Below are 16,020 nucleotides of genomic sequence, written 5' to 3'. Positions count from 1 at the left end.
GAAAGGGCAAAAAAAGAAGAAAAATCCCTCTTTTCCCCAAAAACTCAAAAAGAAAAAAAAGGAAACATCTTTCCTTTCTCTTCATCTTGTCTTTTTTAAATCCTCAAACTCTCCTCTCAATAGTCAGCCTCACTCCTTCATCTCTGGATCCTCAAGCGGAGGGTTTTTAAAGGCTCTCAGTGACCAGTATCACCGTCTTCACTAATGAACTCAACCCTCATCATCAGATCATTAGTGGGTTGTTCGGGTCACACAGAACCAGATAAAAAGTGACCCAACACAGAGAAACACAATATATTAAGTTGTACAGTCCAGTAATTACATCAAAACAGTTGTTTCGTTATTAAAGTTAAAATATAAATTGTGAATGCCCATATGGGAATTATTATATATATTTTTTGATTAAGGTCCATATTCATATTGACTGATACTGAGACAGACGTCAATGCAAATAAGGGCAAAGAGTTGGACAAAAACACAGATCTAGAGGAAGTAAAATATGAAATAGGGTTTTTTAGAGAAATAAACAAATGATGTGATGCACTGAGGGATGAGAGCAGATATAATAATCACGTAGTTTAAAGCTGCAGACAGAAACATCAGACTCAGGACAGAAACACACGACCTCTAAAGTAAGAACAACTCACATGTTCATTCTTCAGACACAATTAGACTTTGAGATGTTAATAATGTCTGAATGATTGTGTGTTTCATTCATGCTGCTGTTCAGAAACTGAAACTGTCATATTTTACTCCAAAATGAATCTGTGAATGTTTGATCTGTTTTGGGAGCGACCTAGGCTCTTCCGTCCTGATGGCCTTCACCCCAGCAGAATCGGAGCGGCTCTTCTGTCGGACAACATCTCCAGAGCGCTGCACACCATCATATGACTAGTAAGTCAAAGTCCAAATAACAGTATTTGCTGTCCTAACTTAACTGACATAAGTACCAATGTAGAACATTAGATAGAAACTGTGTCTGAACATAACTGTGTAGAACATTATATAGAAACTGTGTCTATTCCTCGTTTAGTGAGGTCAAACATTACATCTACTGTAAGATCTAGGAAAAATCTAATTGTGATTAAACCAGAAAATCTCAATATTAGTGAACAAAACCAATTTTGTACTAACTTAATTGACATAAGTACCAATGTAGAACATTATATAGAAACTGTGTCTATTCCTCGTTTAGTGAGGTCAAACATTAAATCTACTGTAGGATCTAGGAAAAATCTAATTGTGATTAAACCAGAAAATCTCAATATTAGTGAACAAAAACAATTTCTAAAACTAGGTCTTCTAAACATTAGATCGCTCACACCTAAGGCGGTTATTGTAAATGAAATGGTCACAGATAATAGTTTCGATGTACTTTGCCTTACTGAAACCTGGCTTAAGCCAAATGATTATTTCGGTCTAAATGAGTCTACTCCGCCAGGATACTGTTATAAGCATGAGCCCCGTCTGATTGGTCGTGGCGGCGGTGTTGCAACAATATATAGAGATATTCTTAATGTTACCCAGAAAACAGGTCACAGGTTTAATTCATTTGAAGTACTAGTGCTAAATGTCACGCTATTAGATGTAAGAAAGAAATCTGTATTATCTCTAGCCTTAGCTACTGTATATAGACCTCCAGGGCCCTATGCTGCTTTCCTAAAAGAGTTTGCAGACTTTCTCTCAGATCTATTGGTCAACGTCGATAAAGCATTAATTGTTGGAGATTTTAACATACACGTAGATAACACAAATGACGCGTTAGGGGCTGCGTTTACAGATCTATTAAATTCCTTTGGGGTCAAGCAAAACGTCACTGGTCCCACTCATCGTCTTAATCACACACTAGATTTAATTATATCACATGGAACCAACCCAACCGATATAGATATTATACCACAAAGTGATGATGTCACTGACCATTACATGGTAACTTGCATACTGCGTACTGCTGAAATCTGTCATGTTGCGCCACGTTATCGACCAGGCAGAACAATCCTTCCAACCACTATAGATAGATTCTCAAATACCTTACCTGATCTGGCTCAGCTGCTAAGTGAACCCAAACAAACAGATGAACTAGAGGAAATGACTAGCAGTATGAGCACCATTTTCTCTAGTACATTAGAAATTGTAGCACCAATTAGATTAAAAAAGGTTAGAGAGAAAACTAAAGCACCATGGTACAACAGTGCTACACATGTTATCAAGAGAGAAACTCGTAACTTAGAGCGTAAATGGAAACATACTAATTTAGAGGTCTTTAGAATCGCATGGAAAGAAAGTATGTCACGTTATAAAAAGGCCCTAAAAGCAGCCAGGGCTGAGCATCTCCGCAAACTAATAGAAAATAACCAAAATAACCCAAGGTTTTTATTTAACACTGTGGCTAGACTAACAAATAAACAAGCATCGCCTGAACAAAATATTCCGTTACAGTTTAGTAGTAATGATTTTATGAACTTCTTCGCTGACAAAATAGAAAGCATCAGAAACAAAATTGTAAATGTACAATCATTAATGATGTCTTATGATTCAACCGCAATTATCGCCCCTCAAGAACTACTACACCGCTTTACAACCATAGGACAGGAAGAGCTAAATAAACTTATCATTGCATCTAAACCAACAACATGTTTATTAGATCCAATACCCACTAAACTACTGAAAGAGTTGTTACCTGTAGTGGAAGAGCCTCTTCTCAATATTATTAACTCGTCTTTATCTTTAGGTCATGTTCCAAGAATATTCAAGTTGGCAGTCATAAAGCCTCTCATTAAGAAGCCACAATTAGATCATAATAACCTAGCAAATTACAGACCAATATCAAATCTTCCATTCATGTCTAAAATACTAGAAAAAGTTGTGTCCGCTCAATTGTGCTCTTTCTTGCAAGAAAATGATATCTATGAAAAATTTCAATCAGGATTCAGGCAGCATCATAGCACAGAAACTGCACTCGTTAAAATCACAAATGATTTACTTCTAGCTTCTGACCAAGGCTGTATCTCAATACTAGTTCTACTCGATCTTAGTGCTGCGTTCGATACTATAGATCATAAAATACTCATAGATCGACTTCAAAATTACACTGGTGTTCAGGGACAGGCATTAAACTGGTTTAGATCGTATTTATCAGACCGCTACAATTTTGTCTGTCTAAATGGGGAAAAATCAAAGATAACATCAGTAGACTATGGGGTGCCGCAAGGATCCGTGCTAGGCCCTCTGCTATTCTCAATATATATGCTGCCACTTGGTAATATTATAAGAAAACATGGAATTAATTTCCACTGTTATGCTGATGACACTCAATTATATATTTCATCACGACCAGATGAAAACGCTAAATTATCTAAACTGACAGCGTGTGTTGATGATATTAAACACTGGATGACGTGTAATTTTCTGCTATTAAATTCAGATAAAACGGAGGTGTTACTTATTGGTCCAAAAAATTGCCCACAAAACCTCTCACAATACAACTTTAACTTGGAAGGATGTCCTGTCGCTTTATCCACTACAGTAAGAGACCTGGGTGTTATATTAGACCGCAACTTATCTTTCGAAAGTCATATTTCATATGTTACAAAAACGGCATTTTTCCACCTTAGAAACATTGCCAAGCTACGTAACATGCTATCTATTTCTGATGCAGAAAAGTTAGTTCATGCATTCATGACCTCGAGACTAGATTACTGTAATGCTTTATTAGCTGGTTGTCCTGCATCATCGATAAACAAACTGCAGTTAGTCCAAAACGCAGCTGCTAGAGTTCTTACTAGGTCAAGAAAATATGATCATATAACACCAATTTTATCATCCCTACACTGGTTACCTATTAAGTTCCGTATCAATTACAAAGTATTGCTACTGACCTATAAAGCCCTAAATGGGTTAGCTCCAGTGTATTTAACTGATCTTTTATCGCCCTACAATCCATCGCGCTCTTTAAGATCACTAAACTCGAGGCTTCTGGTCATTCCTAGGATATCTAAGTCCACTAAAGGAGGGAGGGCTTTTTCACATTTAGCTCCTAAACTCTGGAATAGTCTTCCGGATATTGTTCGAGGTTCAGACACGCTGTCCCAGTTTAAAACTAGATTAAAGACGCATCTCTTTAGCCAAGCATTCACATTATAATTAAGTTTTATACTACAGTTAAATCGCACCAACAGCATTAATATTCTGAACAGCAGCTATGCTAATTATTTCCCATCTGCTTTTCTGTTGTTATCTCGGGACACTAGTCCCGAGGTAACTAGTTCGTCAGCTCCAGTTTGTATCCAGCCTCTGATGGAGACTTCAGATGCCCCAACACCTGTGAAGAGACGACTCAACGCCAGCGTTGTTATGGCCTAAAATAATACATGATTGATTAACTTATCCTAACATTTTTTCTTTAACATTCTCTTTTCTAACATTTTTCAATGTACATTTATGAAATGCACTTTCTGTGAAGCTGCTTTGAAACAATGTGTATTGTGAAAAGCGCTATACAAATAAATTTGAATTGAATTGAATTGAATTGATGTCTGAGTTTTTCAATGTGTTTCTTCCTCAGAAATGGACCGGACTCTATATTTCGTTCTTCTTCTCATTGGTGAGTGTGTTTGTTGTTTTATTTATGGTTTATAGTTTCATCAGGTTTGACCCTGTTATGAAAAGCATTAAATCAAACCCTCTCTTTCACAGCTCTCTGCTCCGTATCTGAATGTGTTCAGCGTCAGTATCACTTTATAAACGTGAGGAAGAACTGGACTGAAGCTCAGAGATACTGCAGAGAGAATTACACAGATCTGGCCACCGTTGACAACATGAACGACACGAACGAGCTGAAGAAGAGTGTGAATAATGGAGTAAAGTATGTCTGGATTGGGCTGCAGAAGACGGGTGTTGATAAATGGCAGTGGTCTTCAGGTGATCCTGCGCTCGATCTGAACTGGGGATCTGGACAACCTGATGGCAGAGACGAGTGTGCTTTTATGAGAAATGGAAAATGTTATGATTATTCATGTAGTAACAGCCTGACTTTCATCTGCAGTTCATCTAACAACAGTAAGTGCAGCTCCATACAATGACAATAACATTTATTTATTAAAAGATGAACCATAGCTATTGTTGTATTTTTTATACTGCTGTAACATCCTAAAACATTTTACACATCCCCAAAACCTGTCATTCATAAATTGATCTCACCTGGAGGTTAAGGACAGTTAAAGACGTTGCTCCAGGAGTAAAAAAAAAAAGCCTCCAGTTCGAATGCACTGGGCAGGTTGCTAGCAATTTTATATAAATATCTAGATCAATTAATCTAGATATTTATTGAATATAGATATCTACAGGGAAAACTCACTCTGAGATTTAATGAAAAAGTTTATAAGAACAACCACAGAATGGTTTCCTTTTTTTCTTACACTCTGGTGATAGACGGTTGACAGTTAAGTTGAACTTCTCTTTTTCCTTATCTTCACAACACATTTAAACCAGACCAGTTTGAATGTCCTTTTCTCTTTCTTCTCATCCTTCCGGCGCTGTCTGTCGTGCTCTCTTTTGTATCGTTGATAATTGTAGGAATCTGCCATTAGATAAAAATATATGTTTTTCAGAAAAATGTAAACTGTAAATTATAAATTAAAAATAATGACACGTGTTTCTGATGCTCCACCGCTGCTCTTATTCACATCTAAACCATAAATCAGTGTAAGAATAATGAACAAACTGACTCTGAATCTGTTTCCATGTGTTTTTCTTAAAGTGAGCACAGGACTCGTCTTTGTCAATCAGATGAAGAACTGGAGAGAAGCTCAGAGTTACTGCAGACAGAATCACATTGATCTGGTCAGTGTGAGGAACCAGAATGAGAATCAACAGATTCAGAAGTTCATCAATGATAGTCACATATCTAATGATGTCTGGATCGGCCTGTTCAGAGACTCATGGCAGTGGTCAGATCAGAGGAACTCCTCATTCAGAGACTGGCATCCTACTCAACCTGATAATGCTGGAGGTAATGGTAATGAAAACTGTGCAGTGATTGAACCGAAGGCTCTGGGACAATGGATTGACATCTCTTGCAGTGACCAATATCCTTTTGTGTGTCATGAAGGTGAGCAGATCCTCACAAAACACACACACTCCATCATCAGCTCCAGATATCTTAAAGTTCACGCTACATGTCTGACATGACAGATTCCTCCACAGTGTTTGTTCTGCATGTTGTTTTTGATCAGTCTCTCTCTAGTTTTTGCTTGTGGTTTGTTTTGTGTCCAGATAAACTGATTCTGATCAAAGAGAACCGGACGTGGTCTGAAGCTCTGAGATACTGCAGACAGAATCATGTGGATCTGGTCTCGGTTCATTCAGACGAGATGCAGCGTCGTGTGATGAATGTGGTTAAAGGGGCGTCTACTGCGGAGGTGTGGTTGGGTTTACACAACTACTGCATCATGAACATGTGGATCTGGCTGAGCGGAGAGATCGTGTGCTATCAGAACTGGGCTCCAGGGAACGGAACGACACCGGAAAACTGCAGCCTCGAGAAGAGAAAAGGAGCAGTTCAGTCTGGAGGAGATCAGCGCTGGATCAGCCTTCCTGAAAGCCACACACTCAACTTCATCTGCACAAATGATGAGTGAAAACATGTGAATGTTTGAGTTTTCAATGTTCATTTTTCGTACTTACGTTTATATATTTGATTTATCTTTATTAATTCCTGTTTTTCACTAATATTAACTGTAGTAATAACTGGTTGAATGTGATTGTGAGCAGCAGCTCTTAAGAATAATATTATTTGTGTCATAATGAAATATGTTTTTTTTTTTAGAAAGGCAGAAGTGAAGTGATGTATCAATAAACTGTCAATTAAATGTAACAAAAATTTAAAATAAATTTTTGATTGTTGATGTGTTTGTTTGATATTTAGTTTTGATATTTATGTTGTCACTAACAAAACAGGCAAGTTTCAGCTTCCATCAAATAAATTAGTTTTATTTGATTAGACAATTTGATTCACTATTAATGTTTTGGATTCGATTGAAGAGCGTCTTTTGCAAATTCAAGACAATGAGATTCGATTAAATGTGCCCTGCCAAACAAAAAAGTTTTTACTTGTATTTTTTAAATATGTTGGGTCCATATGTGTTTGTGTTATGTTGTGAATATGAACATGAACTGCTCCCTCCTCTGTCAGTTCTAGCCACTGAAGAGAAATAATCGGAGAAATCAGGCCAATTACAAAAGCTGGTCAGTCTGATGTGGTGTTGCCTGAGCTCATTAATATTCATGAGCTCACCCAGTTGAGACCACGCCCACAGAATTCGTCTAGCTCAGTGACAGTTTTCGTATACAGCAATGATGGCTGAACGTCAACGGGCTTGTGCGCTATGCAGAAATAGAATGCGCTGGGTAAAGGATGCTGATAGCCAGACTCTCATAGCTGTTAGCCAATCAGAGTCAAGCAGCTTAGCTCATTGAATATTAATGAGAACTGGTGTAAATCGAGCCGAGTCTTCCTGCTGGCTTTCTATACCACACTAGAATGGCTTGAAACAAGCTAACCATGGAATATTTTCCACAAAAAAATGTTACAGAGTCCATGGTAGAACTTCAGACATTACCACAAAAGAAATGAAATACGTGTGGCTTGGCACCTTTAAAGATTTGATCCAGATTTTTTTTTTAAGTGCATTCATAGAATTATTGAAATGCTTCCATTAATGAGTCTTAACTATATTCCTTTAAGAGGGTGTGTTGAGTTTTCTCAACCTTTTGTCATATCTGATGCCCTTGATGAGGAGCTGGTGTTTTCTTATGTTCATCTAAGCCTTATTTTTGTTTGATTAAGTTTGCATGGTGACAGACATTAAATAGCAAACAATGCTGGCGTTCTATATTTATTCTATGTTCCATTTTCCGCTTTAAATTCTATTTTATGCTTTAACTTTGAAATTTCTAATGTTGCATCACTCTAATTATGTTGATTAAATATATTAAAACAAATATACATTTTGAACTACTAAGTCTGAATATTTTTCAATTTTTTAAGTCTTTGTTTTCATTCATACTCAAAGCCGGAGGCTGCGCTTGTGCAGATCCACAAGTGAGACTCATACGGTCATAAAGATTTATTTTTCTTTTCACTTCTTTTCATGTTCCCAACACTCGTCCAACACACTTTTAACTGGATGTTCATCATGATCCAATATGCCATTGTTCATTCCAATCTACGGACAGATACAGGGCCAGATTGACTAAACAGGGCAAATTAGCGGTAGAGCGCAATTCCACAAAAGCACCGATGAGAAAGTTCTGTGTGTGATCTACTGACGACATGCAAATTAAAGAACACAGACACGGTTAAAGAACTCAGACGCAGCCGGATCATTTCCATAATGACCAGCACAATCTACCAGTTAGCGTCTGGTTTAACCCCTTCAGACCTGAATTATGTTTCAAGTTTCTGAAAAATATAAAAGTACATTTTCCCAGCTCATGAGGCTTCTATAAATGAGACCAAATAAAAATAATACAAATTTCAACACTCTTTAATTGCAATATTTTTTGTCCATTTCAATGGACGTCAGGTTAAAACAGGTGTACTTCACAAAAATTTACCAACATGAAAAAATAATAATAAACATAAAAATTGTTGGTCTATACTTTAAGCTTCTTCTCAAGGTCAAGAACTTGAACAATATATCATTTCAACTTTAATTTTGAGGTTTTTGTTTTACAGATTGCACATTTGTTTATTCCTAACAAAATAAACCTAAGAATGAATCAGTGCAGTCACGTTCATTTCCTGTGTGCATCTTTGAAACAATTTCTCTGTGACACAAAGCAGTAATGCACCTTGCACTTATCACAGAAGATGTGTGTTTTCCCAGAACAACCTTCCAATTTGCATCTTGATGCTTCTTTTTTTGTATCGTAATTTGGCCACTGAATATCACTCTTTTTTGTAATATTTGTAAAAGGATCAACACCAAGTACTGGTTCTACATCTGCCTCATGCTCATAATCTTCTCTGTCTTCTAGATCCTGTCTTTCTTCTGCCTCAATCTCAATTTCTTCCCCAACTACTGGTAGTGGCTCATCTCTGTCCTCCCCTGAAATGATTAGCAAAAACTGTCCCTTATAAAACAACTTCATACTTCATAAGTTTTATATTTTAATTTATTTTTACAGGAAAGAAATTAAACTGTATATCCAATAAAACATTATTAGATACATTTAGGGACATCTAATTGTATGAAAAGTCTTAACTAACTAACTAACTAACTAACTATCCCTAATTTTCATTCTACACTCACCAATTGTTGGAGATCTAGCATCATCTGCATTTCCATCTTCATCTTCCTCATCACTCCACATAAAGTCAACATCTGAGATATTTCCATCAGCTATATGTTCAAGCACTTCAAGAACTGTATATTCTGCATATTAAATAGTTTCAAAAATGTATTAGTACTGTGACAGATTTTTTATATATATAAGAAATTTCAATCAGCATTGCTGGACATGTGTTTTCAGTGGCAGGCTTTTGAACCCACTGTCCATTCAAATGGACAGACACATTTGAAAAAATCCTGATTTTAAACTTGCAGTTCTACAATCGATTTTTAACTTTAATTAATAAGTTAAATCCTTCTATTTTGCATACAAACTATGAAATACTGGCAAACATATCGAACATTGTAAATAAAATCATAGAAAATGTTGCTTACTTCTGTGTTTGGAATAAAGTGCTGCCATGCTTCTCTTCAATGTAGTGTTTTGTTTTTAAATTACCACATGCAGAGCTTTACTGCCATTTGATTGAATGACAAACGTCCAATCTCATGGAGTGCAGGCTTTAAACTAGGTGAAATGCTCCAAAAGTAAAAAAAAGGGGAGGTGACATGTGATGTCCATTGTAATGGACGCAGGGTCTGAATGGGTTAAGACATGTTTTTTTGGGGGGCGGTAAATAATGGCGCAAACACAAGACGAATACACACCATAGTAAATCACCTTGCATGACTTATTTAAATACTCTCCTCCCATAAATTTAGCATATGTAAGGGAAACTCCTACAAATGCATATGCAATAAGATCAGCCGCAAAAATAACCCTGTTATTTAATAATAAACTTCAATAATCAAATCAAATCAATTCAATAATCCACCCTGTGTTTAGTCATAGTCTTTTGACTAAAATGCCATTTAGTTTTAGTCATATTTTAGTCACCTGAATTGTTTTTAGTTTTAGTCTAGTTTTAGTCGACTAAATATCATACAATTTTAGTCGACTAAATCTACAGTAGATTTAGTCGACTAAAATGATTGTCACTTGAACTGACATTTTGACATCATTTTGTTTTTGACATTAAAAATGCACGAAAGAGAGCTCAATTCACTTTTTTGTTTGTTTTTTAAAAACATCTATATAGTTTTTATTACTTTGTATTTCTGTTTTAGTTAGTAGGCCATATCAGATTAAGCTAAAGCTTCAAATAAGTGTTTTTTATTTTATTTCAGTTAACATTTATTTAATTTAGATAGCTAATAGATAGCTTTCCTGTAGCTCAAACAGTAGAGCGTGGCGCTAGCAACGCAAAGGTCATGGGTTTGATTCCCAAGGAAAGCAAGAATTGACAAAATGTAAAAATGTATACCTTGAATGCAATGTAAGTCGCTTTGGATAAAAGTATCTGCCAAATGCATAAATGTAATTTCAAGTTATGAAGATTTTTTAACTATTATTTAACTATAACTATTATAACCCTGATACTTTATTGAATATGTGTCAAATACTGGTCTTTCCTCCTGACTATGAATTAAATGGGAATGAAATTAAATACAGTTTATTGTTTAACAAAAAATGAATATATTGTTTGAATATTGAATATATTGCTCTATTGGGGATGCGTGAGCCTGTAGAAGCTCAACAGCGCCGTGTTCTCCAGCGGTTAGATCAGCACGATCAAATCAAATGTGCGCATCTGTTACACAGGACATCAGTTCTGACTGGACCTCTTCAATAATCGCCCCTCCCTAACATTTTCGTCTCGTTTTTATTTGTTGACGATAATGACAGTACGTTTTTGTTATAGTTTTTGTCATCCAACACTAGATTTTATTTAGATATCGTCTCGTTTTCGTCAGTGAAAAAAGGTCGTTGACGAAAATTATGACGAAAATTATTCATCAACAAAATTAACACTGCCTGTCCACACCTTTTGGCGCTAATTTATCACTGCGTGTCTTTAGTAAATCCTGAGAGTAGTTGACTACGTTTGTGGATTATCCTTTAATAAAGCTGCGTTTGGATTCTCAGCCTTTGTGTCTGCCTTTGGTAGTTGGCGCAAATTGTCGTGGATGTGAACATGAACTGCTCCCTCCTCTGTCAGCTCTAGCCAACACGGTCTCACTCCTATTCGTCACTTACTGCCGTTTGGTCATTTCCCCCTGACGTTGAGAACGTGGTGTTGAAGGTACCGCCTCTTCGTCGCTTTAGGCCATAAAGGGTCATCCGATAGATTTGAATGCAAATCCCTCATCTTTGGATTTTGACCAAGCGGCAACCTCCCGCAGTTTCTCTTGAAGCCAATACGGAAGTGACTTATACTGCAGTTCATCGACTGGCCACAAGAAACAGACTCCAGAAGGAGCAGAATCTCATTGAGCCTTATGTTAAAATAAACTTTACAGCAGAAGAACACTTGTTTACAGTCTGGTATAAATAGTGGTTTTGGTCTATATGGCTAATTTTGCCCTTTCATGAAGACTGTGAGGGGGGTGAATTGTTTTGTAACTCATTCGTTTACATTATACAAAGCCTTAAAGTCCTGCATAATTAAGGGCGTGGCCACTTTGAGTGACAGCTAGATAGCCATTTATCTGCTGTCTGTTAGTCATCACGTCACCTCAGCTCCGCCCACGTCCCGCCTCATTTTCTATTATCCGGGAATGACGCGCTGACAAGATGGCAACGGCCAGCTCGTCCCTACTTCCTATGGGTGACGTTACGGACACTACGTCCATATTGTTTTACAGTCTATGATTTTGACGGAAAGGGGTTAGCTATCCAGCCGGCAGTATGTGACGAATAGGATTGCGACCGTGTCACAACAGGTGATTAATTTCACAAATGTGTATTTTGCAGATGTGCGCCGCCTAGACTGTTACAATCATTACAATTATTGGTACAATCACCATACATTTTCGTGGTGCAGAAACCCTTATCTGAATCGCTACCACGACATGCACCCCCTCACCAACCCACCCGTGGGTCCAATATTGCATCATCATAATCATTTGAAAAAATCTAAGTTGTACAACACAAAACTAGACATATTGTATATGGTATAAGACGCATCTCTTCCAGCAGCACCTGACCAATCAAGAATAGCACTTAACATTCTATTCATTTTTCTGTCTGTCTAATTTGTTTAAAAAAAAAAAAAAAAAAAAAAAAAAATTCCTGTGTGTTCTGTGTTAGATTAACTGAGACTTGTTACAGCACTTGCATACTGTAGCCTCTGACTGTTGTAGTTGCTTCTATTGCTCTCATTTGTAAGTCGCTTTGGATAAAAGCGTCTGCTAAATGACTAAATGTAAATGTAAAATGGTATCGTTTGAAAGATTAGAACCTCAGCTTTCTTGATAACCCAATCACTTTTGCATTTATGTTACATAGGTCTGAATTTGACCCCCCACAATGACCCCCCCTTGAGAAAATCATATGAATAATATTACATTTTATATTTATGTCACACAATCTCACCAAAAATAGACATGTCATATATCAAATTGAGCTCCTAACCTCAAGAATATCACTGTGCAGTTTATTTCACCGATCCAACACTTTACAGTAACGTTATTATCAAAAGAATCATGAAGAAGGAAATGACTCCTTTGAACAAGCAAACACGTGAGTCATATTCCTGTTCGAATCAATAACGTGTTGTGGAGCTAATAGCATCAAACGCTATATCAGCTCGTTCCTTAGGTTGTTTTCTTCAAAATGAGACCATTTTCACATGTCTGTGAGCATGCATGGCCAAACCACACTGTAATATGTCACCGATGTCCAGATCAAAACATGTGATGCAGACAAATACTCTTATTATCCTTAGTTTTGATCGTCTTTGTTAGCCGTGATTTTTGAGGACGTCATCACGTATTGTGTCATACGTATCTCAGCTTTCTATATGTCGATCATGCTTCTAGACCAATCAGAGCCTGAGATCTCCCTTTACAAAGTTGAGGAGGCGGAGCCTTCTTTTCGATTTCCTAGCGGCTATGGAAAATCAATGGAGATGAGTAGGAGTTATTAGATATTTTGCACAGATTAATCTCAATAACTTTTTTTTGGAAGGAGATATCAAGACAATTATTGTTTCCCCTGTTTACTGACACCTATTGGAATCAACAGAAACTTGAAGGGAAATAGACCAAACAGATAAAAAATTATAGATTTTCAAATATCAAATTAATACAAAAAATAAATCAAAATATGACTTTTTTATATGTTTATCATAAAATTGTGAATAAATACAATATAATATATGCAATATTCCACCACTGTGTTAAAACTTTTGTGTTTTGTGTAAAATTAGACAATTTTTATCAATTTACTCCAATGTATGTGGGTAGGGCGCTCTTTTAAATTCAGATATGCCTTATTCTCTAAAAAAATCAAAATATGCTGCAGAGCTGAAGTGGTTAATTACTGGAGTTACAGGGCTGCATATTTGCTGGAGGCTTAAAACATGCCTTCGATTAGGTGAGATATTTTATAATTGTCGATGGTATTTCAATTTACAATGGCTAATAGTGAGCCTACTACTTTAACTTGGGCTGAATCACCTCCAAGTTAAAGTAGCGACGAAGCCTTATTTAAGGGTATTAAATAAGGCTGCCGTTTGGTCATTTGCCCCTGACGTCTAGAAAATGACATTGAGAGTAGCCCCTCTTCATCACTTTACACCATAAAGGGTCATCCTATAGATTTGAATGCATATCCCTCATCTTTGGGATTTTGACGGAAGGGGGTTAGCCATCCAGGCGGCAGTAGCCACAACAGGTGATTCATTTTTATTTATTTTATTAGAGTTACAGGGCTGCATATTTTATAATTGTGGATCGTTTTTCTGAATTAATGACTTAATTATCTCAAAATTATGAGATAATTTTTTCTTGAAATAAAATGCATTTGCTCTGTTTTTCTGAATTATTGAGTTAATTATCTCAGAATTATGAGATCATTTTTCATAAAAAAATATTTTGTTCGGTTTTTCTGAATTAATGAGATCCCTCAAAATCCTATTTTAGCTGGATTGCATGGAAGTAAACATGTCCCTCCTTTCAAGTTTAATCCTGTTTAATTTTACTTTGGGTTTGAGACATTGTGAAATACTGCTGTCTTTAAGTAATATAAATGGTATTAGTGCGTCAACTTTGCACGGACACCTCAAGACTTTGCGCCAGTTCAGACGAAAAGAACATTCTGATCTGCTTGACATTGCTGTGTTTCTCCTGTATCATAATCCAGGCCCGAACTTTTTATGGCATGTTGATCCATATGATAAACTCAAACCATATGGAATCTGCATCAATGGTGCAATCGACAGGTTTTCACGAATGATGATATGGCTACATGCATACTCTACAAGTAGTGATCCCAAGGTCATCGCTGGATACTTTATTGATGCAGTGTTATCAAGGAATGGGACAGCCACCTGAATTCGCTCAGACTTAGGGACAGAGAACTGTTACATGGAACAGATGCAGATGTTCATGAGACATGATCATACGGACGGCTTTTCGAGAAATTGCTATTTGTATGGCTCAAGCAATCATAATCAACGGATAGAGCATTGGTGGGGATTTTTGAGGAAGCAGCATGCACAGTTCTGGATCAACCTATTTCAAGATCTAAAAGATTCTGACGACTTCTCTGGTGACTTCCTAGACAAAAGTCTAATACAATTCACATGTCTTGAAATAATAGAGGTAAGAAATGTGCTTTAGACATGTAAATTGTGATGTTATTCAGCTATAGATTTTGTCAATACGCCAAAATGTTGTGATATGCAGCTTAATTATCTCATTTCATAGGTCTAACAACTGTTCCATTACAGAAGCAAATGGGCGATAACCATTAGTTCTTTAATTAGATTTTTAAATTAATTTGTAGATCACAATTTTTCCTACATATAGTTGACTTTTTAAGAGTTAAGTGGATCTCAGTATAAGTAGTTAGAATTATCTACAATAATAAAATGCAACACAAACATTAATGCAGCTGTAATATTAATCCTGTTATATGGATGTTGCACAAACTGATATCTAATATTAACCCAAAAACATCATAATAGTAAAACACCGACAAGGAAAATTTACCGCACTATGAGTAGCCTACTTCTATTCATTTCATTCTGGTACTTTTATGTACATTTTGGTGAAAGAAAATTGTTTCTCTGCATTAGTGGGACACAGTATGTGAGAGAGGGATGACTTAACTGATCATATAACACAAATCTTAACATACAGAGATTTATTGTTTTCAAATGTATAATTTACCATGCATTAAACTGTTTGAGAAACGGCTCTACTGTATCATACTGGACCATAAGCATTTATTTTGTCTGCAGGTGGTATTGCAACGGTGTGTACTAATTTTCTTACTTTCCCGTTCGTTTTCTTTATATTTAGAGAGAACTGCAGGATGTTGTTCGCCTCTGGAACACTCACAGAATTCGCCCATCCAGAAATGCTGTATCTCCAGGGGGACGTCCAGTGATGATGTACACCCTACCCCAACTTTTTGGTGCTAGGGAGTACCTTAAAGAGGCATCCCAACAGAAGATACAGGCTTGTAGGGAGGAATGTCGTGAGAGAGGACCATATCCCTGTGATAATGCAGTGTTTGACATTTGTTGCCTTGCCATGGCAGAAAACAGTCTTCATCCACCAACCTCTCCAGAGGAAGCCATTGATCTTTACATGTTCTTACGTGCTTACATACGTACCC

General features: G+C 36.7%; 1 protein-coding gene across 2 annotated transcripts; it reads left to right on the top strand.

Moving 5' to 3' along the window:
• The first annotated feature begins 588 nt into the window (after nt 1-588).
• On the top strand, nt 589-8,019 carry LOC307138695 (C-type mannose receptor 2-like). Of its 2 annotated transcripts, XM_079837210.1 has the most exons (5): nt 589-632; nt 4,565-4,603; nt 4,696-5,062; nt 5,763-6,109; nt 6,274-8,019. In XM_079837210.1, exons 2-5 carry the CDS (start codon nt 4,567-4,569, stop codon nt 6,636-6,638), a joined length of 1,116 nt encoding a protein of 371 aa, XP_079693336.1. In that variant the 5' UTR covers nt 589-632; nt 4,565-4,566; the 3' UTR covers nt 6,639-8,019. The 2 variants fall into 2 exon arrangements, with proteins under 2 accessions (XP_079693336.1, XP_079693337.1); XM_079837211.1 differs by lacking the exon at nt 589-632 and having other exon boundaries at nt 3,054-4,603; nt 4,696-5,058; nt 5,759-6,109; nt 6,274-7,092.
• The last annotated feature ends 8,001 nt before the right edge of the window (nt 8,020-16,020 follow it).

The sequence above is a fragment of the Gobio gobio genome (genome assembly GCF_949357685.1).
Source record: "Gobio gobio genome assembly, chromosome: 2".
Classification (NCBI taxonomy): Eukaryota; Metazoa; Chordata; class Actinopteri; order Cypriniformes; family Gobionidae; genus Gobio; species Gobio gobio.
This window is presented reverse-complemented; position numbering and strand designations above follow the sequence as displayed.

Coding starts and splice junctions, on each gene's coding strand:
- LOC307138695 (XM_079837210.1), top strand. CDS start 4,567: ATGGACCGGACTCTATATTTCGTTCTTCTTCTCATTG. Junction 5,063..5,762: donor AGTTCATCTAACAACAGTAA/GTGCAGCTCCAT, acceptor TCTTAAAGTGAG/CACAGGACTCGTCTTTGTCA. Junction 6,110..6,273: donor TCCTTTTGTGTGTCATGAAG/GTGAGCAGATCC, acceptor TTTTGTGTCCAG/ATAAACTGATTCTGATCAAA.